A 27,314-nucleotide genomic window follows, 5' to 3' on the forward strand; every position below is an offset into this window, starting at 1 on the left:
CGAACATGGCCTAGGGTTCATTGGGCCGGTGAAACATACATCATTTAGTTTCAGTGCAGAAAGAAACAGTTATCAACAAGACGGTCTTGGGGCACTACATCCGTTCAGGATCCGTACATCAAGGCGACACATTAGTGTGACGAGCACCAAGGTCAGCTACAACTATTAAACTATAAACGCCTAAGCGCATCGGGAGTCACATGTCACTGACGGTCAATGCTGACTCAACGACACCGACAACAACATCTGCAGTGGGCCCAACACCACCTGCGCTGGCGACATCAACAGTGGCAAGAGGCAAGAAGTTCTCAGACGAATCAGGATTCAGCTTTTCCCAATCCGAAGGCGTACTGGAGGTCCCGCCTGCTGCCATTATGCAGGCCGAAGGTTCGGGAGGACGAAGGGTAATTGTATGGGGTGGCATCAGTTATCATCACAGCACTGCTCTGCACGTGACTCGTGTTGTGAACAGGAACTGTGTTTAACAATACTGAATGACATTTAGACAATGATCAAATGCAGCACGTTATATTTGTGATTACACTTTCTCAGTATAGTAGAGATTTTATTACTTGGGTTGAGTACCATCCGGGATTCAAACCCACACTCTCAGGGAGAGGTACATAATCGCCAGCGCACAACGTCAACGATCTAACGCACTCGACCACGTCAGCATAACTTGACTGAAGCACGCCAAATTGAGAAAGGTTACTCAACAAAGAGTTAATACTGGTTAATGTCACATGTCGGAGCAACAGCGAGCTACGTATACCAGGTTTGGACTTCCTGGGATAGACTTGAGACCACACTTGCGTGACACAATACTTCAACAATTATGTGTAGGTCTATTCTGATCTCAATAGGTCAATATTCAATCTAAATTTGAGCCATAAAACCAATTGCATTGTCTCCCAAGTACAGAGATGTCGGTATTTGTTAAAAGGATCAGCAGTTACGATCAATACTTCACCTAGTTGATTGAAAGAATCGGTTTTATAATTATTGCCAATATCCGTAGCACATTTTTAATCGTTATTCTATTTGCCACACGCAGACTCGCTGGAACAAAACATAAAAGACATTGTGTTTGAATTGTGAGAATCAATGTTGTCAGAGTATGGAGTATGACAGAAACGGACATGAAATGTAAAGTACTCAACTTCTGCTTTGAGTTATCGTATGTGGAGAATTATAATGATGAAAACCCTATCAAGCACATCAAACGGTAAATGTCATAGACCTGCATCACTCCGGGCTCTCCTCCCACATACACCAGACACGACATAGCTGGAAGAATGTTCAAAACGACTGTAAACCTAATTGACCCACACATTCAGTCAAATTGCGTTTGTTGCTGGGTAGTGGGGCAAGGTCTGTGTCTTATTGTTTATCGCAACGAGCTGTTAATAATTCATTCTGAAAGTTGGGAAACAATCATCATGGTTTGAAAATTGAGATTATCTTGTCTTGGGAACCTGTCTTGGGAACCTACACACAAACTCGAGGCCAATACCCACGGGAAATGGTCATTACCATTAAGAGATGTCTATGAGAGGATTAAGGGGGATCGAGAGGAGGATAGAGGATCATGTTTATTTACCACACAAACTGAGCATTGTTAAACATCTGTGTTTCTATGGTCTTTGGAATGTACAGGGTGATTATGTATCCCATAATGATATTACCACCTGGCTAGCTGAAGGTTTCACACTCAAATGCTAAGTTACATTTCTATGGAATCTGTTCCGGCCCAGTGTTGTTTCACGAGCGTCATCGTTTCAGATCTGCGTCCGGTTGCAGATCTGTCATTAGTTCATTGGCGTCCCGGGGAATCAAGCTTCCAAAGTTCGGTCCCCTACATTTTCATTCAGATTGCACTGTCATATCCGACAATATATCCGTTCTGGCAACCTACCAGGGGTATGAACTTATATACTGGCGCTCCAAAACTCCAAAATACCACCAGTCTACAAACGAGCTTTTAAACTAAGTGAATGAAACAAGTCTATGATCACACTCCTAAACAGGTAAAAAAGCACACAACACCACGTAACAAATAACATTGTATTGAAGCATGGCGTATATATACTGAGTCAAAAAAGAAACGTCACAAAATGTAATTTGAAAAATAATGAATAATTTGTCTCTGATGATACATCTATGTATCCGAAATGGGATCCCTATCTTTCGACTCTAGAAAAACGTTAGCAAAACCCACTCAAAACCATGCATTCGTCGTGCAAATGACGTTAGTGCCAAATCAGGTTTTGCACGTGCAGTCGATCACGTGATCTTCGCATCGAGCTTTTCTTCATATGCACGTGTTTGCATTGGCCTCAAGAATTGAAAAAACACTTTTAAACCACAGTTCTAACGGTACTTGAAATGCCACGATTGTCAAATGTGCACCGTGAACGTGCCGTTGGCATGTTGCAAGCGGGAAGATCAGTTATTGACGTCGCAAGAGCAATGGGATGCAGCCGTAGTACTGTGTATGACTTGCGAGGTCGTCTACAACAAACTGGCACCACTTCTGATCGCCCAAGGTCGGGTCGTCCACGTCTGACGTCACGAGCAGAAGACCGTCAAATCGTCCTACGTCACCTACGTGACAGATTTCTGCCGGCTACACGAACCAGGGCTGAGATGTTTAGAGGTCGACTGTCCTCACAGACCATTCGAAATCGGTTGCGGGCTGCCAATCTCTATTCTCGACGTCCATATCGTGGGCCAATATTGACGCCGTTTCATCAACGTCAACGTCTGCTGTGGGCCCAACGTCACCTCCGATGGACCCAGAGAGACTGGAATCGAGTCGTCTTTAGCGATGAATCCAGGTTTACTCTCAGATTCGCGGACGGCAGGCATAGAGTCTGGAGACGACGTCGGGAACGGTATGCCCAATGTTGTGTGCAGGAAGTCGACAGATTCGGGGGCGGAAGTTGCAAGGTGTGGGGTGCTTTCTGTGGGAACAACCGTTCCCGACTTCTGGTCATCCGTGGAAACCTCACAGCTGCTGCTTACCGCGACCAGGTGCTCACCCCTGAACTCGTTCCTTTCATGGCGGCTCATGGCCCAGGTCTACAGTTCAAGCATGATAATGCTCGGCCGCATACCGCGATGTTGACACGAAATTTCCTTCAAAACGCTGGAATCAACGTCATGGACTGGCCATCGAGGTCTCCTGACCTTAATCCAATAGAGCACGTTTGGGATGCACTTGGGAGAAGGCTTCGTGGTCTTAGAAACCAACCTCAGAATTTGCAGGAACTTGGCGCTGCCTTACAAGAGCAATGGCGCAGAATCCCCAACCACGTGTTCACAAGCATCAGGCAGTCGATGAGGAGACGGTGTTTGGCAGTGGTGAATGCGCGGGGCGGCCATACACGATATTGAACTGAGAAATTTCGCATTTTTATTCTTGTGACTTGACATTCTGTATACCCATGTTTTGGAACGGCGGTGTAGCCTAATGGAACTGATTATGGCACTGTCAGTGTATCGAGTACTTCACACAGATCTCAGCAATGAAACAATAACAATTTAACCATCTTACCATCTCTAATTCTTTTATAGTGCCCTGAAGAAAGAATGTGAAGTTTCTTTTTTGACTCAGTATATAATGTAAGAGTGATATAGTAGGTCAGTAATATTCCAGTTGCAGTCAAACACCGTTGTCCCAAAGTTGAAGGAACCTGTACTTCGAGAAATATCTCGAGACATCCGACGTTCGATATAAATTATGACTAAATCGGGAAGTCACTTCGATATATGAAAGTTCGATACAACGACATCATATAGTAGTCGATCCGGTGACTGAAAGCATTTAATTTAGAACGAAAAATCGGGATGCCATAACAGAGTGGATTTCTTATTTGCCAACTCATGAAAAGCTTGGACAACCCAACTGCGCAGATCGATGCTCATGCTGTTGATCACTGGATTGTCTGGTCCAGACTCGATTATTTACAGACCGCCGCCATATAGTTGGAATATTGCTGCGTGCGGTGTAAAACTCAACTCACTCACTCACTCTTTTCGACAACCACAGGCTAAATCTGGGCTCCCTACGGATTTGAAAGCAGCTGATATCTAGATGATATGATCTTTTTCTGAGGAGAATTTCAAATCATGTATTTCAGTGTTCGGGGGCATAAAAGGCAGGTAAGACAGGAATTGCATCTTGTTGTAGAGGCTTGGTATGCAATTCCAACCATATGCAACCGACAAGGGAATCTTATTGGACACGGCTTCCCCTTCCTGAGGGCTCGAATCTGGACCCGACCGCCATTTTGCAATTCCTCTGTCCTCAAGCGAACCTGGAAAAAGCGTATTTGTATCCTTTGAATAACTGCGATGTTTAGGTCCCAAAAAATATTTTGGGAACAGTGACGATAATTCCGGTTCAATACAGACTGACAGGCGGTCCGCCGAACTGGCTTGCTAGGACATTGATATTTACAGACTGCTCTGTATACCTATCAATGTGTTGGCCGGGGCAAAGGAAAACATTTTGCGAAAATGGGACAACAGGATGGTAATTATCAGCGGCATCAGTTTGTTTATTGCCTACCTTTCACAGTATTATCAAGAATCACAGCAATCATACCGCCCAGGAACATTGGAGTACCAAAGATGACTTTCAAAATGGCATTCCCTTCAGTGTTTCCTGCAAATACAAAAAATTCTAAGTAGTTAAAGTTTTGCTATGGCAAGACAGACACATCCAACAGGTCCCGTCAACGATCCATGTTCTTTTTGTGAAATTGAAATTAAGGAAAACGTGTTTGGTCCAGGACTTGTCTTGCCAAACAACCCCCTCCTCCGCCTTCCCATAACGAACATGAACTAACTTACCCCTGGATAACAATGCGATCGTTTACTTTTTCCGCCGAGGGTGGTTAGTTATACAAGTAATTATTATCTGTATGATGCATTTTACCTGTGTTGATAAAGTCTGGATGCAAGTTAATCCACTCAGGAAGGAATATACCAACAAACATTGCCGTCCCCAAAATCGTGAGGTTTCTGGACGAAGTCAAGTTGACATAACGGAGTGTAGACAACCCAAGGGAGACCAGCATCCCCAACGTTGGGATGAGGACACCCCCTAAAGCTGGGTTGGGTATGGAAGCCAACCCAGCACCAAACTTCCCAAGAAAGGCAAAGATAAGCAGCAATATTCCTGCACAGATCATCACATGCCTGCTCCCTGTCTGAAACAGCAAAACAGTGTCTATGACAACCACTCAGATCGCGGTTTCACGTCAGAACAATGTTTTCAGAAAACTAACACAGAAAACTAATTCGCACTTAGTAGTTCTAATAATGATGCCGGCAGATGTTATACCTTGATACGAATAGATAGAAAATCTCCAAGAGCTTAATCGCATATATGAGCTTGAAACCAACAACCAATCTACTAAATGGGAGTAAAGTTGTGCCATTTTTATTATTTCTGGGTAAACAGGCATACACTTTTGAGTTGAAGTTGAAGGATCCTATGTAAACACTTCGAGCTATCCGATGTTCGACACAACCGAAACAGGATGAATAACGAAAACATACGGAAGGATCAAGCTTCTTCTTTAAAATAACAGTATAACAGTGGAGACCATATGTATCGGACACAGCTTCCTACAATGCAGTGTTCTTTGAAATTAGCCGGTTGTTTTGGGGGAAAAGAACTTCTTTAAAACCCCAACGTCAACACAACCCCGACAATTATAGTTATATATAATTTTGTTCCTAATGAAGAAAAGCCTGTGAAGCAACATGGCGTTAGATATCTATGACCTTCTTAACGTTACCTTCGACACAGAAATGGCTGCAATGTTGCCGCTAAAGGACGTCGTAGCATGGCCGACACCCGTGGCACCAGATAGAAGGCCACCTAGCCCTTCCATCAAGATCCCTCTGTTTACCGCGTGATTTGGCGGAGTATCTACTTCACATGCCTTCGAAGCAGCAAAATAGTCCCCCACGGACTCTACCAACGATGACAGGAAGGATGCAGAAAACCCGATAAACACCGCAACGTTAAAACCCGGCATTCCGAACTGACCTGAAACAAAATCGAATCAATCTTATTTCACATTTCATTTTTAAATAATCGGAAAATTCTCTATGGTATGAAATTTGTGAATGAAAGACCCCAGATGAACCAATTTTGTACATGGAAACGACAAAACCCTTTATAGTTGTGACTATATCATAAGTATTGCTTTGTTGGACGCAACATTCAGCAGTATTACATTTGTACGACGCTGTCTGCAAACAATGGAGCCTGGACCAAGCAATCCTGTGATTGGCAAGTTGAGATATGATGACCGAGCACGGCATGGCATATATGTATATCATGTATGTATATCAAATGGCATATATCTGTACTAATATACCTGTATAAGGCTGTTTACCGAGGATACAATAAACTAAAAGTAAGTGAACAGTTTCATATCTTTGGAGACGAGTTCCAGTAGAGATTTTATTAACGCATCTTTGCATATCACAACTTCATGTGTATTATATTGTTGTATATTGGTGATTGGGTGAAAATACGATTACTACGGCTAGTACAGCTGTGGGCGAGATGCATACTTTTACAAGTTGAACAAACAGAATTGGTGTTATCACATAAAGTATATATACATAAAATGTTAAAACAGACGCAAAACCACCCACAGCCACTTAAGAAGCTCCATGTACTGTCGCATATTATGAATTTATCCCACATTTTGTTAAAGGAGAACTACGCTCTACCAATTAGTGCTCGTTTGAAATGTAGATGTAGACATTATTATGCTCAAAGTCTAGAGGCTAAGTCCTGTAGGATGCTCAAGAATTTGATCAACACCCACTACGAAAAAGGTCTGACTACACCTAGTCTCCTAAGCCTCCTGAACATTTCTTGGTACTATGTAATCCCAAATTATAGTTTATTTAAAAGTTAGGGGTCATTCAGGCGGTGCATATATATACCATCGTGTCCCAGTTGCGTAGATCGATACTGGTGATGTCATATACACATAACAAGGCATGAGTTATCAGACAAACATGAAACAGTTATCCTAGGAATAGCAGTTGGTCAGAGTCTTGTCCTTTAGACGTAACACTAGCCGTTACCAGAAGTGTCTCTTGCCACCCTTCTCGAACAGTAATACGTTTTTGGGAAATCAGAGTGCCTTCTGTAGGTCACGTATACACCTTTCAAGGACATAATCAGTTTCCTCACAATACGTATGTGGCAACATACCTGGGTATGGGAAAATAAACCAGGGAGTTAGTTGTATCAGCGACGATTTAGCGTCCGTCCTCGCCATATAACGAACACTGCTTGGGTCGTCCGGGAAGACGTTGGTGACAGTCAAAACAGCGCAAATTATCCACATCAACAGGATGCTTAGCAGGATCTGAAAGACGTTCCTCGAATGTCGGATTTCTGGAGACGTGTTTCGTCATAATCAGGCACTTTGTGGAATGTCTGATTCGCTAAGGTAATTAAAAATTTGTTTGACAATCACGGATCTTTTTAACCATCACTAATAATGTAAACTATTTTATCCTTTGAAATAAAAATTATACAAATACAACCAAACAGCAACAACATTATGTCAAATTTGCAGCTCGAAATCGAGAATAACAGTCACCAGAATTGTCAAATAGGGAGACATTATCATCGAGACTAGAGACACGTGGACACATTTTAGACATACCGGAAGTAATCCGAAAAGACGAACACCGCCCTTCTTCCCCTGCTTTGGTGTTTTCTTTCGACAGGAGGGGAGTGGTATTTCCACGTTGTTAAGGAAGAGCGTAAACACGAGGACCATGATAGCAGCTCTGAGGGATAGCGAAATAATGTCAAAGTTGGAAAACACCACAGCTAGTAATTCAGCACTAACTTCTGAAAATTATATAGGAATAACGTGAAAAAGCATACATCTTAAACTCTCCACATGACAAGAGGATTATTTTAATATCCAGAAGTCAATTTTCCCTTTACGTTGAGAAATATTCCAGAAACTCCAACCATTGAAGTCAACATCAAATGATATGACTCTGGCTAAAATTTTCCAAATTGGAAGCATCCGTAACCCAAATGATGACTGATGCACTTCTCTATTTTGAATCATATCGTATTTATGTTTCCTTTTTTCAATTGAAAATTACCTTTCCTTTTTGCATGTGTGACAGATGCGTTGCTCATACATTATATGCATTTGTGACATTTGTGCCATGGTATAATAAATGAGATGAATGCGACTGGATGTTAATGTCATACTGACATTATTCATTGTGGGGGTAACATTACCGCTATACTCCATATGCTTCTATCAGCAGGTCCTAAGCAGGGATAAGAGTTGTGAAAAAATGCTTAGTAAAAGGCATATGTTATATTGGACATATATTAACCTTAAGGTACTTACGTGATGGCAATTTCCCATGATGGTCTTGAATATATTATTGGGATTTTATACAAGGAAAGTCCTATCAGTGATATTGTAGGAGCCACGGTCAAAGGTCCAATGTAACGAAGCATAGCACCAACCAGTCCCGTTGAACCAACCAGTATCTCAACCAGAGAAGCTGCCATTAAACTTCCAGACAACTACAAAGAAGATAAGACCTCGACAGAACGACAAAATACCAGTGTACAAGGATATCTAGAGGTTCTTTAATTCGTAGGAAATAGGTTGAAAACATATCAGGCAAGATCTATATTCAAGTAAATGGTGCCTAACGCTACCTCGGCAGTATCCTAGGTATATGTGACCACGATTTTCCGATTTCAGTCAGCTTTTACCACAAGCATGAGTTTCATATTGTCCAAGATACCTTTCAGTCAAGAGCAAAAAAGGTGTTCACAAATATTTGTATTGATCAACAATAATTGACATCATTGCCTTGTTCCAAACCCCAATTATGATAGAATCAATATTGCTGATAGCGTTAGAAATTACTCTTTTTGTGTTTGATTTGAAGCAAACTGCTTAAAATGCATAAACTCGTCTTTAGAATAATAGCATATTACGTTTCATGAACGAAATATGTTTTATGAAAAGGTAACATATACAGTGACCTTGGGTATTAGAATCTATGTTACCTCATATTATGTTTTCAGGTGAATACTGCCATAAATTATAAAGCAAGTTAAATCCTTCTACACAATATATATCAGCTTATAGAATCAATTAATAAATTGTTCCTACCATTTTCAACCTCTCCGTTTCAGATAACACGTGTGTTGAAGACGCTTCAGTCATGTTAAACTGAGATATTGTCACATTGTTTTCATTGTAGGTATGGGACTCTGTAATGCAACAAAATGTTACAGGCAATGATTTATGTAATATGTTGATATATATCCCAAACCCTAAACAACAAAGAAACGACTAGCAATAGCATTTCTAATAAATGCGAATATATAACTAGTTCACCTACTTATTAATATAATGGACTAAGAAGATGAATTCTAATCATGAAATTGCAATATAAGAAAACTCGTGAAATAGAAGTAAAAAAAGGTTTCAGGTATTGTTGCTGTGGAGAAGAATCCACAGTTATTATGCAATATTCCTCCAAATGATCTTCCTCACATAAGCGTACGTGGGTCGATCAAAAAGTACGTAGACTAACTATATTCTCGATGTCCAATGTTTGAGAAGCTTCCATTTGATTTTGAAGGAATCTTTAGCAAAGTCATATCCAAAATTTCACATATGTGGGTAATGTGGTTAACGAGATATTAGTCATCACAACACATTGGGGTATAATATTTCTAACAAAACTGCAGAAAATGAAAAACGATCTGTCTAGTATATCATATAAAATATGTTCAGTATAGTGTTGGATGACTTCCCGTCATAATCAACAGTCAAAGGTTTGGATTGCTTAATTTATATTTATTCGAGGGCTGTTTTTTAAGGACATCCCCATTTCAATCTTCCTAAAACATTGTGTCCAGATATTCAAGCTGGTATTGTTTACAATATATTGTGAACTGACACTTGTGTGACCATTCAGTGTTTAGTTTGAACCCTTGGCATCATGTATGAATAAGTGAAAACAGAATAAGTTATGTCCTTATGATTACGTCATCTGAAAGGGGATGGGTAGTGTCTCCAAAACAAGCTCCTACAGTCAACATGAAGGGGGGAGTCACTTTAACAAGCGATTGTAATTTCAAATTGCCTTTTTTATGAACTTTAATATCTCAGTGTGATTCTAGGGGAGTTCTATCAATCTCAAACACACAAAATACTTCTTGCATATTTTGTTTCCTCAAGTTTTTTATGCATTTATTGTAGATTTTGCGTTTTTTAGGGTACCAAGATAAAAGGTCAAACAAAATGGGGATTGTGAGACTTGAACATAGCAAAACCAAATTGCTTGAGCTTGACAGATAATATGCAGAAAAATAAAACATAAAAATAACTGCATTTGTATCGTTTTCTTTGTGACTCTGCATACTTTATGATCGCCCCTCGTACATACAAACCTCCATTGGTCACATGAACACATGACCATTCGACATTGTTCTGTATTGCAAGCAGTGCTGGTAAGAATGATGACGAAGGTCCTTGAAAAACCGGAAGTCTGTCCAGAAAAGGTAAAATAAGGTTCTAAAATATTATTGTGGATATTATTAGGAAAGGTAACGAGTTGAAACTTTATCAGTCAATATTCCATCACTTGCAAAGCACTAGTACTATAACTATGAACTGCACAACTAAAGAAACATAGCTTTTAAATTATCTTTTGGACTTAGGCTGCAAAATAACAATATATATTCTGACAAAATATAAACGCAAAAGTTGTTTACAGATTGACATTTTATATTTTAAATAAAAATTAAACAAATCACTCCCGCCGAGAGACATTCATATTTGGTATTCATATGGTATGAATATCACTATTTGGAATGGTCTTTTATTGAGAAACTTCTTTAATTTTGGACCATCAATCAAACACTGGATTAAAACATTTTACAATAACATATATTCTAGCGTTTCAATAAATGGTTTTGCATCAGACTTCTTCCACATTACTATAGGCTGTAGACAAGGTGATCCTCTATCGCCATATCTATTTCTCATAGTCGCAGAAATCCTTGCTCACATGTTACGTCAAAATGACAAAATAAAAGGGATAAAAATGTTTGACTTAGAATATTCGCTTACACAGTTTTGCAGACTGCTAGGTATCATATTTCAACATAATAAGGCAGAAATGGTGGAAAGGTACTATAAAGATAAACTAAAGAAAATGGATAAATTAATGAAACTTTGGTCACTAAGAGATCTCAAACCATTCGGCAGAATAACTATCCTGAAAAGCCTAATATTGCCCACACTCAATCATCTATTTTCCTCACTACCAAACTCCAAAATGAATACAATTCAAATGATCCAGAAAAAGATCTTCGCATTTATTTGGAGAGGAAAACCAGACAAAATTAAAAGATCTTTGATAATCAGAAACTATAAAGAAGGCGGCTTGAAAGTTCCAGATATACTAGAAACTATAAAATATAAAAAAATACCACGGATAAGAAGGTTATTTACAACAAAGTCTAAATTCAACAATATCTTAAATAACACGGTAAAACATATAAACCCAATAGAAATGGGCTCAAACAAATCTATATTATATGAACACTACTTAAAAGCAAATGTAAAATATATAAATGACGTATTAAAAGATGATGAATCCTTTCTGTCTTTCACTGAGCTTAAAGAGATATATAGAGTAGAGACATATTTCTTAGAATATGCGGGAATGTTATCTTCAATAAAACAATATTCAAAACAAGAAGCTACGATATTGACAAAGCAAGGACATTTACCCTTTATTCCCCCGAATGTAAAAATACTCTATGAACATAAGAAAGGCTGCAATATTTTCTACACAACGCTACTAAACAAGGTTAAATATATTCCAAGTTTAGGATATCAATGTAAATGGGAACAAGACCTTCATCACAATTGTCCACCTGACATATGGAATACCTATCATTTTGTACCATGTGGAGCTTATCATAACACTAAGGAAAGACTAATATCGTATTGCCCACAGAATTGTCACAACCAATAAAGACCTATACAACTATAATATCATAGAATCACCCCTTTTTGCAAGGCTGAAAAAGAATGTTTGAATGCAGATACGTAAATAGGCTGTGGCAAGACCTTTTAAATTGGATTGAAGATAAAACGGACACTACTATAAACCTGGATCGAAAACAGTCTTTTGGGGCTTTCTGTAAGGTCACGTGACTCGTTTCAAACCAGTTACAGGTGTCTTGGCTAGGTATACCGTATAGGTGCATTGTCCTGTAAAAGTTTGAAAGGTATTCCACTCTGTTCTATATGGGATTCCAATATGCCTTCTTGTATAAGTTGACAGTACTAGCTTGAATCCATTCTTCCTGTAATAGTTAGCAGCGGCGTTACCCCGAGTTTGCCTATACCACCCCAAACCATGACACTGGGTGAGAACTTCGGAACCATTTTGCAGCTACGTCCACCTCTTGACCACCTCTTTCTTGTGATCCTATAAAACTGAAACTTTGATTCGTCCGTAAAAATCACATTTGAAAAGTCTGTACCCTGCTTTTCCCTGCACCACTCGAGCCTTTTCTCCATATGTGATGTTGTCATCAGTGGAACTTTCTTCGGCACTCGCTTGACATATCCAGGTTGCTTTAAAGATCTTCTGATTGTCCATTCTGATACCTTAGAGGTTCCTTGACTCGACACCTTCACAGCAAGCTGTTTTGCAGACCAGTTTGGGTACGCCGCCGCGAGACGCGCGATACGTCGTCTGTCATTTGCCCCAAGAGTAGCACGACGTCCCGATCCAGTCTGTCGCTCTGCGCCAAACCCTGCGTCAATTTTCTTCAAATTTCGGTAAACAGAGGCCCGATGCAGTCCCGTCAGTTTCACAAGTCTAGTTACGGATGTAATACCTGCTTCATAATATGCCAAGAGTCGATTTCTGTTGTTTTGTAACGTCATGGCAAAGCTTCGGTATCGTCTGCTAGCAACGAGGTCACGTGATCAAGCCATCCCTGAACCCAAGGGAGATAATTCCATACCAACGAGACAAGCTACTGGCGGCTAGAAACAATGTATTTCGGCTTTTTTGATAGTAGGATCGAGTCTACAGAATAAAGTTTTTTGTCGCGTTTTTTCTGCTCGTTACTATATATATTCCAGAAAACTAGCAAATATATGTCCAACCCTTGAAAGTCTCAAAGCCAAATTAAACCACAGTTACAATCTCCATAAATACAATGCGTACTCTGTATCCAAATATAGCAAGTTCACGACTTTCTGGTCATCATGCCACATCTTATTTACATAATCAATTCGATCTCACTTATCATACAATGCGTACTCTGTATCCAAATATAGCAAGTTCACGGCTTTCTGGTCATCATGCCACATCTTATTTACATAATCTATTCGATCTCACTTATCAGGCTTGTTTTCATTGTGCTGTGTATTTGAATAGTGTTGTGTATGAAGGATATAACTGTACCAATGCGAAAAAATAAAATAAAGTGAAAATAACAAAAAAACCTATTTTGTGCTACTTTTGCGTTTCCGTTTGTTTTTTGTTTTTGTGCAGAGGATATATATACTAGGCACATAAAGAAAATGTGCATACAAAAATTTAAAATCTAAATTTATCAAACTTGTGTAGACACATAAGGATTTAAACTCAGAGATTAGTGACATGTATCCAACATGCATGCACGTGCCACGTTCCGTGACGTCAGTGGGTTCGTCCTTGAGACGTGCAATACATTGTTGCACCTGCATTCCGGGAAAGAGAAACAGAGCAAATGAATGCCACACAATACTGTCACTTTGGAAAGCTCAACCCCTGCCCTTGCAATCGTTCAAAAAATTAAACGGCTATTGAAACGCATAGCATGCCATGGCTCACGTCTGCACAACGTCATGAGGCCATTGGGATGGTCCGTGGGGGAATGTCTCAACGACAACTGGCTGCACATTTCCACTGCCACCGGAACACCATTTCTGCACTGGTGAGACGCTACCAGAACACAAATGACGTCATCGATCGGCCACGTTCTGGACGTCCACGTGTAACAACGCCAAAACGGGACATATGGATAAGGGTGACCCATCTTCGCCACAGGTTTCAGACTGCAGTGATGACTGCCCGAACCATCCCAGGACTTGGATGGATCGACGTCTACGCCGTCTTCCTCATCCGCCAGATAACGTCCTTGACCTTGCAACAGAACTTGAGAGAATCTGGCGTGACATCCCACAAGCCTTCCTTGCACGTTTGATAGGCTCTATGCGTCGTCGATGCACTGCTGTTCTCAATGCCGATGGTGGACATACCCGTTATTGAGCTTGTGACATGGTCGTTTGACCCCTGTCTCGCTTGTGGGCTCGTGACGTCATTGTGATTGACTTTTCAATTGAAATTCTCCCGACTTGTTATGGTCTCATGATCCCTCCATTAAAGTTTATATGTACCTTTGACATTGTTATCGTACTTATCAACTGGGATAATATTTTGACAATGCACAGTTTCTTTATGTGGCTAGTATATATCACTACATAAGGTAGATTAAACCTACCCTATTTTGATGTTATACTTTCATGTAAGACATGCAATTTCTCTTTCATTTTTTTTCATTTTCAAAAAGTAAAAGCTGTTTCGTGGTTTTGCTTTTGAAATATATCAGTTAATACACAGTTAATGCTCATTTTGACTGATTAAAGGTAAAGATATTTTACATGACTATTCCGTAAATAGAACTTGCAACACCATCAGTGTTGTAACCAAGCGCATGATACCCCATCCACTTTCTAGGTCGTGTCAACAAGGCTAGTCCAACTTGAAAAGCCACGTAGAATTTTTTAGTTTCGTTTACAAAGATCTTACCTTACTCCGAAAAGCGTCTGTAAAATTGTGCAAATTCCACACATGAACAATGTTGAAGAGAACAGCCTCGTTCTTATAGGACTATCAGCAGCTGCACACAACACGTCTGAGACGATGAAGCTTGTGGCCAAACACGATGTCAGGCTCAACAATACATGCTGGAGAAAAGACGTAAACACAACCGTTATATGTTTAGAACGTAACGAACTTGAGACAATTGATGATAACAGTGGATTAGTGAGTCTGGTTAAACGCCGCTTTGAACAGTATTCACGTTGTATCACCGCTTGCCTGCTTGATGCAGGAGAAACTTTATGTCATGCTTGTATGCTGGGCTAAATTGTTTACTGAAGAGTGAGTGTATCCAAGGAAACAAAACATTCTTGAGTGACCTAAACCTGGCGCACTTTGGTTTGTTTGTTTGTTGTTTAACGCCGCTCTCCAACGTTATGGCGGCGGTCTAACTAATCGAGTCTGGACCAGACAATACAGTGATCACTGGAAGGATATAATCTTAGTATCAAACCACTCCAATCCCAATCAAACCACTGAGGATAACGTCATTCCCTGGAAAGAATACAAACTATATAAAAATTGTATATTAAGAAAACAAATATAACTCAATATATGAGGAACAAAGTGAGATAGTCATTATCCACGAGGGTTTTTCGTGTGTTATCATGTCTTCCCCATATACAATACAATGTAAGATCTGATTTTCAAACTCACAGCACAACATTTATGCAGTTCCCCAGAGGACAAGAAAATGAACAATCACACTATGTTATCCGAATGAAGTTGTCATCAGTCAGTTTCTACACACCTATGGTTGAGAAGCCCATGCAAGATAGCTGGAACCGAACATATGTCTGAGATCGAATTCCAGGTCCGTGCTCGGTTTCTCAGTGGTGATGACCTAATGTAAGATTTAGACGGACTACTTTTCTGAATGTGATCAGTGATAGGATACACGGGCTTCAATCTAACCCAGACCTGTTACTCTGCCAATAACCTTTATCATCACATGATATTTTCTCGACTGTATAGTAAATAGGTATTTATGCAATAAAACAAATCTAGAATAGATGACAACATGTATTTAATCTTCTTTTCTAATTCCCTTTATCATTTGCTACCATACTAAAGACTTCAAAATGGTTTGAGCAGTCAGTAAACATTTACATGAATATTGCCGCTAAGGACAGAGGATGTTATCTCCATTGCGGCTCCCCTTGTAACATACAAAATGTTCAACATTGGTATATTTTCTTGAGAGATGCGACAGTGTTCATGCGTCGTCTTGACACGGTAATGTCAGTGCATGTCCATGGTGAGATCGATTGGACAAGATAGTTGTTTGATGAGCTGAAGAAGAATAGCTCATCTCCAGCCCGTGTGACCATTCGTACATTAATAAATTCATTCATGGCAATCAAACCAAAAAATGCTGCGAAAAACAATTCTCAACATTAAACGTTTCCAGGTGTTTATGGTGTCAAAGGTGAAAATGTCCTATCGAATCAATTCATCCCGCAGAAACCTGGAAACATTTCATGCAATTACTAGCAATTAGCAACCATATACAGTTCGAGGCATATTGCCTGACAGACATCTTAAAAGCAAGCACAATTGTTATCTCTGATAATTGAATTCGAAACACTAAACACTTTTATCAGCTAAACAAAAAGCACTAAAGAGTTGAGGTATGGGTAACCTTCCACGTGACTGATGATGACTAGAATTCGGAATCCACTCATCTTGGGATCCGTAGCCTAAAAACACACAGTCTAAAAACTATTCATATTTCATCATCGCAACACCAGTAAAATCCTAAGTGGCAGTATCGGGCTCCTGGAATACAAGCAGGCTGTGGCTACGAAGAGTTGTCTCCCCTCGATAATAAACGTAACCTCACCAATGTCACATTCGAGCACACGGTTTGCCCCCTAATAACAAATACTCCTTAATATGTTCTGCTCTATGGGTTGACATTGAAAGTATACTTTGACAACAGTGAAAGAAACATATTACTGTCTGTCAGGTACTACGTATCTTATAACTCATTGATTCAAAACGATACATTTTGAAATGACTCGTTTTAACATAAATGGTATTTGATAGACACTCGTGCAGTAATCTTTAGGAAGTATGGAAGATCTGTATACAACTTGTACCTAATTAAATTAAGTGCATCCTTTATATAGAAATGTACAATCGGACATTTTAGTTACGGACTTCTTGCGGCACATGTATATAATACATGTGTCATTGTTCCCACTTTTCATATTGTCAAGTTTTGCCAAGCGTCGTTTCATATATAGTAGAATAATATCGTTTACAGCATATGCCAGTTAATGTTTTAATTATCCGTATTGATATGGGGTTTCTTTTCATAGAACTTATTTAAAATCTATTCTATGTCCATTTATAATTGATGTTATATATGTTATGACAAGTTCAATCATGAAGTGCTAATTGACAACAGATACTTGTGGCAGGTAACTTCATACTTTATGTTAATGTTAATCTTGATAACACTGAATATCGAGATTTGAAAAAAACAACATTTCATAGAAATTTTGGAAGATTTTACAATCTTCACATATAAATGTAGTGTTTGAACTGTAGACATCCAACTTAAATGTTCCGATAAGAAAGTAATATGGTTAATAATAGTGGGGCGCTGCATATCGCAGATGATGTGTGCAAACAGTATCAGGACCGAGACCCTATGTTCACATACAAGGAAGTGTTTACATCTTGCATAGGGTGTGTGGGCGATTCTAAACCTGGGATGAATTCACACATAAGAAACCCACGAGCAATTATAGCAGAGACAATCCTAGAAAATAATCTGGACGAACTTGAATTCTCATCATATGTTTTGCCATTCCGAGCCCTAAGACGACTGTACTACCCGATGCTTGCGAATGAACATATGTACAGTTTGGTTCACGTCTGACGTAGAGTACTTGCCTGTAGAGCTGCACTGATGATAAGCGGAACTGGAGGCATTTGTATCAAACTGTATTGAAGCTTTTCATCCTCAGTCCCAGATCGATCTCCTTCCCCATCCTCATTTAATGCTTTGTCTTCGTCGGTGATGCCATCAGTTGAGGACTGAGTGGGAACTTCTTCCTGTGTCTCACGGTCTTCTAAAAGTCCCATTCTTACAGCTTACCTTCTTCGGAGAGACCCGGAGTGCATGTAGTCCTCGTTAGTAGATAAGCGTGTGGTACGCTTTATCAGTGTTTAGCCGAAGTCACCAACGTCTTATCACTACCAGTGTAGCCAGATATTCAGTTATAAACCACCCGTCGAGCTATCTGGCGCTGTCTGTTAAGTATGTCAAATAAACACTATCAAGACTTTATTACCCCAAACAGGCGTTGCAATTAACCTTAGGAGCAGGAATCACACAGCTACCTGTAAATGGATCTCCGTGACGAACAACCAATTTGTTATACAGCACTAACCCTCTCAGAGACACAGGACCATATATGCTATACAATGCTACCCCCTTATTGTGTCAGATACATGCTTAGACACTATTCTGATGCGATTTTGGAATCAAACAGCGAGGCAAAACTATAACTATCACCTCTCAATTCTGTGATACAAATTGTGATACTCGCTGTTTCGCCATATATCTGGTGCATTTAATAGTTTGCAATACTATGTATGCTATTTTGTCAACACAACATTATCCCCACCGCAATCCACAGACCTCGGCAACATTTATCATTGGTCTTGTTGGAGCAAGGCGCCTGAGCATATTAGCATTGTTTTGGTCGTTAGAATGATCAAGACCTATCTGCACAGAGCGATCGTAGCGCTGCGACTGCTTTGAGTCTATGATACAACATGGGAATAGCGATCATCGTAGCACTCGTACAGCTTTGTGTATGTTGGTTCTTACCTTTTGAGAGGTAGTACGATTTCCTCGACCACCTGGTGTTATCACTAGATTTCAGTAATTATTTTTGTTATGTGGCAGTGTTATTTATTGTGATACTATGTTCTAAGTGTGATAATCTTTTGGGGCAGTGTTGTGCTCTATTTAGAATTAGGCTATATTTAGTCAGAGTTCTCGAGGTTTCCACCTTGTTTTAACCCACAGATTATACTCATGCCAATAATGGTTGTCACCCCCTTCAATCCTTTTTATTTGAGAGGGTGTGTGGGGCGTGAGTGGGATGGGGTGGGGACCGGGGTGACAACCATTATTTGCATGAGTATATTACAGAGAGATCGGGAATGTACAACACGGTGATGAGTTCATTGCTATTGTAATCACTGTTCTTGTATTTTATTACCTTAGAATTCGTTCTGCCGCCCTATTTTGCACTACCATAGTGATACTGTTGTATTGATTTGTGAATTTAGTTAATTGTGGAATACAAGTGTTAATTACATCACATTGCTTTGTTGTTTGATGCTTTCACACCTAGTTCTTCACGGTTAACTTTTTGTTTCAACTCGGGAATCAACACGTAACGATTAATACAATTTTCACAGCTATGTTACTCTTTGCAGGAACATTAGTCGTTTCTGAGATCGTCACGACTGGGTATTGTTTTGCTCTGACGTTTTATATTTGGAATGCCTAAAAATCCACGACCAGGGGCGTATCTACCATTATAAAAAGCCAGGGCTTAGACATGATGACTGCTGCTTAAAAGGTTGGGCAAGCCCTCAATACCTTCTAAATATAAAGCTTTGCAACCCTTCGGGCTTACACGACAAAAATGGCTTGCTGCGCGCCTGGCGACTCGTAGCTCGCCTAATACGTAGGTAGGACACTCTTTCCAGTGATTTGGTATTAGATTTAGTTGAACCATACTGCAAGTTGTAATTATATCTATTTGCTCTCTTTCCTCGTCTGCGTCAAAGATCCAATCAGAACATGATGTTAAAAATGAATTATCTGAAATTCGTCATGTCACTCACAATGGACTTCAAAATAACAAATGCATGATAGAGAAGACCTTTTGCTGTCATTTCGAGTACAATGAATGAATGTGTCAGTTTGGTTTCCAGTATGTCTCGGTGTGTGAGTTAGATGTGGGAGGCAATCGCGAAGTGATGGAGGTGTAAGACGATTACCACTTCGGTGAAACCCACGAACGTGGATATAGCGCTGACAAACCCACAATGTAATCGCAGCGACGTTGGACTTTGCTATACCTTTTTTTAGTTTAAACATATTTTATTCACAATGTGAAAAGGATCGGGGACAAGTTCTTTCAACTTATTAAACCCCTCTCCGAAGATATTTACAATAACTCACAAGTAACTTACATCACAAGCAATTATTAGAAACTGAGAAAGACTGAAAGATAACAGGGGGAAATGCTATAATACAAAAGGTGTATAGAGAGAAGACTACGGGACTATACCTATGCCACCCTGGTGTAGGCTACAGCTTCCCAGCTAACATCACGTAACTGGGCCGGTACTGGCATCGTTCTGGCCTGTACCGATGGTACTGGCATAATGTACGACAGTTTAGAGCCAGAACTGGACCAAAGTTTGTTTTCCGTTAGTGGCCCGTTACAGGCAAAACTGTACTGGTCCCCATATGGGTGGTTACCGTAAATACTGCACCACAATACTGTACCGGCCCAGTACTGAGCCCAGACAGTGCACTTCCTGTCTGGTGAATTGTTGGTGGTTATCTCAGGCCATGTCGTCTGGTCAAGAGAGGTGGACAAAAGGTAGAGTGTGACATGTTCCACATTTCTCAATGTAGATTGACTTAATGTGACACTAAAACGTAACGGTATTGGTGTGAAAAAACTTATAGAGACTACTTTTTCAACTAAGGTTAAGTGTTGAGCTAAATTTTGAAAAATAACATGCAGTATGAATTTCGCTGGAACAAGGGTAGTTTGAAACATTCAGTATGAATGTCATGTTGTTAGATCAAGGAAAACCTGTTGACATGCCTCATTCAAAAGCATAAATTCAATATATGGCTAGATTATAGTATTGTTTGATAATCATGTCATACTGGATAAAACGTCGGAAAGATTGAATTGTAAATGAAAATTTGAATTGAATTTCAAACTTGTTAAACAAGCTCACCCAGAAGGACAATGAACTCTGAGTCAATGAAAGAATGACGCATCATGTTTTCATCTTGTTTCATGAATTAAACTCGTTTGGATAAACTTGAGTTTTCTTGTTATTGTTGTTTTCTTTTTGGTATCAGCTTGTTTTAAATAGTAGAAAGTGTATTAAACTTAGTGCCGGCCAAACTGTAAAGGGACAATTTGCAACCGTTACAGCTGTGTACTGGGCCATACTACTGTGCCTGTAATGGTCCAGTTCAACGCCAATGTACAAAATAATACAGGCCCGGAATGCCTAAAATGGGCCTGATTTTCTGACTTTACTGGCCAGTAATGGCCCAGTTACGTGATGTAAGCTGGGTTGTCGGTGTTGTGACCCTGACCCTAATTCATAAACCATGTTAAACCAGTGGGGATTTACTCACTGTATTCAAACTACTGTCATCATTGTGTAAATTCAGTATCGCGAGAGTAGTGTCAAGTTGTAGTGCCCAGTCTGTAGAAGGTGTTGTAAATACGGCACTCTAGCCTTATGTTTGCATATGTCCGTGGCATGTCCGTTTGAGCACAATATGCCAGCGATTACATACTTGCATATATTATAATTGTGTTACTGTTTTGCAGGAGAGACACGATGTGAATAAATCTTTACATACCCAACGTCACGTCCCTTGTAAATCATCCCAGGGAGAGATGCATGACCACGTGTCTGTCTTGTATGCATGGTGATGGTGAATGTAAGTCCTATGTCGTGACCATAAATGAGATACAGTGCCTCACATAGGTATGCAAATATACTGTAAAATCAAGTTAATATATACCCAGAGACGGTGTTATTGTGGCCTTGAGGTGTGGAAGCCTACGCGATGAAAGAGCAATTCCTGTGTGCAAATAGGGACAGACCTTACAATACGTTAGAACGGGGTATTATATAATATAAGTGGACTCTTCATTGTACAAACAATGAATCGACTCCTCACATGGGTACAATGTGCGAAGATATTTTCCGGTTCGTTCGTTGTGCTATTGCTGGACATACCTAAGGTGGAGTAGACCACATTCCCTCACTGAAATACACTCCTGGAATACTGGAATACACACTAGTCACACACACTCGACGTTTTCATCAGTCAAGAACACACACTAGTCACACAATCACGTTTTTGATCAGTCAAGACCACACACTAGTCACACAATCACGTTTTTGATCAGTCAAGACCACACACTAGTCACACACACAGAGGTTTTTGATCAGTCAAGACCACACACTAGTAACACACACTCAGGTTTCTATCAGTCAAGACCACACACTAGTCACACACACTCAGGGTTTTGATCAGTCAAGACCACACACTAGTCACACACACTCAGGTTTTTGTTCAGTCAAGACCACACACTAGTCACACACACTCAGGTTTTTGTTCAGTCAAGAGCACACACTAGTCACACACACTCAGGGTTTTGATCAGTCAAGAACACACACTAGTCACACACACTCAGGTTTCTATCAGTCAAGACCACACACTAGTCACACACTCAGGTTTTTGTTCAGTCAAGACCACACACTAGTCACACACACTCAGGTTTTTTATCAGTCAAGAACACACACTAGTCACACACACTCAGGGATTTTATCAGTCAAGAAAACACACTAGTTCACTTCAGTGTTTTAGTTCACTTCAGTCTAATTTAAATAGATTCTTTAAGGTTGCAATGTAGTTTGTAACACAAACACATAACTTACAAGTTTATGCTGTACTAGAGGGTCATTGCAGGATGGTAATGAACACAATCTTATAGAAGTAAAATGAGACAAAGATAACTGAGGTAAGTACTGCATTTCTTAGATCTTCGTTTATAGGACATAGGCTTATGGATTCTTCCTGTGTTTATAATAACTTAACAACACAGGTGAACATGAAAAATGACAACTTTATTCACATACAACCTTTAAACCATATACACATGGTATACACAATATTTGGCGTTAGGGGATTCCCATGCTAATACTCTTACTACGAGCTAAAACTTATTGTTATAAACCTGAACCACTGTAGTTGAGCATCAACCTATGATTGGTACATTGTTACCCAAGCATTGGGCGCAAACTTTGAATTTAGAATGCTTGAGCATCAACCTGGATCTGCAAGCTTAGATTGAGCATCAGTCCTTGCCACTACAGCATGTTATATCGCACACACTTTTACCCAGGTTTGAACATACTCTAGACTCAGCATCCGTCAGACTAACCCCAGCATGGGGTGCTGGAACACCTTACCCACCAGTCTTTGATAAATCCAGCCCGATGTTATATTGCACATACTACTATCCAAACCTGGGTTTGAACATACTTAGACTGAGCATCAGAGCTACCATTCAACTGGTTGACACAATGAATGATGACGGGGGGGAGAGGTCCGATATCCCCTTGACCTTTGATATTTGACTGCCACAATGATCAGGAATAATCTTCCTAATAATTTTCGTTTATAGGACATGGATTCTTCCTGTTAATGTTTAGACCATGTAGGCCAAATCTGAAGCGAGTAATTATGTAATAAAATTCCTGCACCGTAGGTTTGATTCTGGTTCAAATAAGAGCGTTGGTTCCGAAATAGTTCCAAAGAGTCTCAAGGAACCCGTAGGTAAATCGCTCTTTAAATAGTTTAATCATGACACCAGTGCCTTAAAAAACTATTGTCCTGTGTGTGCCCTTTTTGTCGAAGATTATAGATAAAGCAGTGAAAACCCGACTTCTCAATCCTCCATTAAGAGAGTGAGTATAGCGGTACGGGAGGACTAGTGCCTGGGTGAATCTGTTCTTGGATGGAATCGCCCTGGAGTGATCTGATGGTTGAACTGAGAATTTTGGAAGTTACCAAGGAAGAACATAAGCCACGCTCATAAATAAAACAGTCCATTCGGGATTCAAAGAACCATTTCCCCTTTACGCCCCGTACCTCCCCTCCCTCCAGAACGAGTGCAAAAGGGAACCTTTAGAAGGGGTTTCAGTGAGGTGCGTTCTCACGGTGCGACTTGTATAACAACTTGAAGCATACGACTTGTAGTAACAACTTGAAGCATACGACTTGTAGTAACAACAAAGATCGTGACGGCATCGTTATTTGTGTATTTGTTAAGGCGCAAACAACTCGTATCTCGCGAGATTCTCACGTGTGAATCGTTGAGTGAAGAATAAACGATAGCGTTAATGTCAGTCTACATATGAAAAAGGAGAAGAGAAATCCTAAAGCAGTGTGGGTGGGTTTCCTGTCTGGAAGGTCGATATTTTTCGGTCGTGTATTCGACATGATGGTATCATCATAAACAAAAGGGACGTCACTCTGAGGTGAACACAGATCTAAGCGATTTGATTGGTCGAGATCTTGCGACTTGTAGTAGGAATTGTCCAGTGTCTTACAACTCGGCTGCAACTAGTATGCGATTTCAAATCGTTACGATTTGGGTGTCTCACGTTGCAAATGTGTTACTACAAGTTGTTACTACAAGACTTTAGTCTCACCGCTAGAACGCGCCTTTAACCAGTGGTGTAGCTGTCCTCAGTCATCAGTAGTATAGCAAGCAATAGAAAACTTCCTACACTACGTCAACTACCTTGTTAACCAATCAGCGGGTAGCCTAACTGTTGACGGGTCCCCCTACCAAGCGTATCCTTGGGGAATTTACTCTTGGCTGATACTCAGGGTTCGTTTCGAATGATCACCGTTATCTAACAATGAAGATTACGGACACGTTATCTTGTCTGAGACGCTCGTCCGCGGTCCGTCCCTGAATCTTATTGTCAGCAGATGATCCGACTGATCAGGTAATCAGCGGATTACGATAGACATCTCCACGAGCATGGTATACAAAGGTATATTAACCTGAATCTAAATTAATCCTCAAAGCACTTGGTGCTCTGCTAATATACAACAACGATTATACACAATAGGTTATCCAATTCGTATCAATATGAAAACCGTGTTCGGGACATTGGCAAAGCAAGACGATTTTGGAAAGAACGGTCATTCAGGAAATGTTGCAGTTTGTTCGGACCATTTCAAACTGTACGAATAAGTCGTCATGAAAACGTTTTGACACAATATTCTTCTTATTGTGTCTACATCTATAAAACAAATAAAACCCACACACGGTGCTGTTGTGACACCGAAATATAGTCCAAATCGATTATCGATACATTGTACAGGTAACGAAGTCTTCAAACCTTCGTAAATGATATCATTATGTAAGGAAAAGAAATCAAAACATTCAACAACGCCAGCTGTTGGTATATAGTAGGCTATCCAGTGTTATCCATGGTCTTGAAGACAAGAATACGTCTAGTACATAATCCCGAGGTAGCGTGCCCTTAAACACCTATAGAAGAATAAAAACATATGCTTTACAAATCCGTTATCTTAGATATATATTGTAAGCATGGACCCTGGGTTTCAGTATGTCATTTCATCTTGTGGATCCCATACCTGCTATTGACAGGTGTTGTGTACTTGTCAATGACTCGTTCCATGATTTGCAAAATGGTTGATTTGTGCGATGAAAACCATTTTTATGGTTACTGATGTATCAAGTGCATAAGGTTAGATTAAAGTGACTGTTTGCCTAAAGAGGGGTTACCATATCATTTTTTTATCAAGTTTTAAATGGATACAATTTCAAAACATAAATCTACGTTTAAGTAAGGTTGTGAATTTTGTGATCCTTAGCAAAGTGTTAGTAGTATATATAGCATTGCTATCTGAAAACAACATTTGGGAATGAATTATTTTCAATGGCATGACCGCCATCATAATGTCTTGATCAGGGTAGCCAGATGCAGTAAAGGTTCGGTTAAAAAGACATATCAGTTCCAACCTTTGCTCCAGGTTTCGATCAATTTGGCTACCAAATCATGAAACTGCGACAACACAAAGCGCAAATCACCTCATTGTGTTTATTTCTTTTAGTGGATGATTTTCGAGTCGGTCAAAAAATCCTAAACGGGTATTTCAGTTATGTAGTCATCTTTAGGGTATTTTTCTCCATGTTTCTGTGATAAACCGAATTGTACACATGGTGTCGTACATTAACATATCTGTTTGACCCGTTTCCATTTAAATGACGCCTCATTCGTGTTATGACTCGTATAATATTAGAAAGCAATTTTTAATCACAACAATTTGTATTTGAATGCACTAACTTTGTCACTTTGAAGGCTCTCAGGAGTACTCGGATTAGACCTTTCTTATATACACGTACACCCATTTAGCACATTCAACGGTTCTACGCATGCCTGTAAACTTAACACATCTATACTCACAGAATATAAATAATTTACAACTGTCATCTGCCACAGTTGATCTATGGTGCATGTAGTAGAACTATGTGTCTCTCGCAAAGGACGAAAGGACACTGTTGTGTAAGTGCAGATTTCCTGACCCCTCGTGGAACCTTTGTTCTATGGGTGTATTTATGGTAGTTGTAAGTGGTCTTACTTCCATTACTAGCATTATCAGGTTTATTGCTATTTGAAGCACGCTACATGACTTGCAGTCTTAGGTTTAATAATATATAAGCCATACACTTGAGATGTTTAAAAATGCCAGATTCTTAGCCTCACACTGTGATATTTACCGACGGAAACAGTGCCGGGACAACACAGTATGTGGATTATTCTTAGTGCCAAGGAATGTGAATGTACCCTTTTTCTGAACTAAATTAACCATAAAGAATTATTTCCAAATGTTTTTACTGATACCAACTGGCATTTTTCATTTACTGAATTTCTGAAATCTACCTATCAACGAGCTTACAAACATGGGTTTTTTCGAAAGTATATATGACTCTCATGTAGATTAAAACTGCCAAAAGCTTATTCTATTATATTTGTTCAGAATATTGCAATTTTGCCACGCCAATCTATTTCAAGACACCCATGAAGATCAGGGTTATAACTGGTCAGACGCATGTTTGTCACAAGACGTGACACTGGATGTCATAGTCCGGCTTGCTGACTTGAGTCATTCAAATTAATCAAAATGCGTAGATCGATGCTTATGATGTCAATCACTGAATTGTTCATCCAGAATCTATTATCTAGAGACACCCTGTATATAGCTGGGATATTGTGACTTTAAACAATATACATACAAACAAATTCAGAGCTTATTTTCTCTATGGGAATACATATATAGGAAATTCATTCACTGATAGTGCACTTTATACTCAAGACGTGTTTACACCTAAAGGCTTTCACATACTGAATTGTGCGTAATATATCAATTAAAATAACATCCATAAAACATGATGTTG

General features: G+C 39.7%; 1 protein-coding gene and 1 long non-coding RNA gene across 2 annotated transcripts; both read right to left on the minus strand.

Moving 5' to 3' along the window:
• Positions 1-317: 317 nt before the first annotated feature.
• Positions 318-6,053, minus strand: LOC124258055 (solute carrier family 23 member 1-like). The gene is made up of 4 exons (XM_046692132.1): positions 5,811-6,053; positions 4,943-5,216; positions 4,574-4,669; positions 318-475 (listed from the first exon to the last, which is right to left on the minus strand). Exons 1-4 carry the CDS (start codon positions 6,051-6,053, stop codon positions 318-320), a joined length of 771 nt encoding a protein of 256 aa, XP_046548088.1.
• Positions 6,054-12,149: 6,096 nt separating this feature from the next.
• Positions 12,150-26,775, minus strand: LOC124258062. The gene is made up of 3 exons (XR_006893492.1): positions 26,765-26,775; positions 20,321-20,324; positions 12,150-12,230 (listed from the first exon to the last, which is right to left on the minus strand). It is a non-coding gene; the product is annotated as an uncharacterized LOC124258062 (long non-coding RNA).
• Positions 26,776-27,314: the final 539 nt, after the last annotated feature.

The sequence above is a fragment of the Haliotis rubra genome, unplaced genomic scaffold (genome assembly GCF_003918875.1).
Source record: "Haliotis rubra isolate DU_JTF1 unplaced genomic scaffold, ASM391887v1 Scf680, whole genome shotgun sequence".
Lineage (NCBI taxonomy): Eukaryota > Metazoa > Mollusca > Gastropoda > Lepetellida > Haliotidae > Haliotis > Haliotis rubra.

Bases quoted from the DNA above. Each gene is read 5' to 3' on its own strand.
- LOC124258055 (XM_046692132.1), bottom strand. From the start codon at position 6,053: ATGCCGGGTTTTAACGTTGCGGTGTTTATCGGGTTTTCTGCATCCTTC. The intron at 5,217-5,810 runs GTAACGTTAAGA...TTGCTGTTTCAG, and splicing joins CAGCCATTTCTGTGTCGAAG to ACAGGGAGCAGGCATGTGAT. The intron at 4,670-4,942 runs GTAAAATGCATC...TTGTATTTGCAG, and splicing joins TCCAGACTTTATCAACACAG to GAAACACTGAAGGGAATGCC.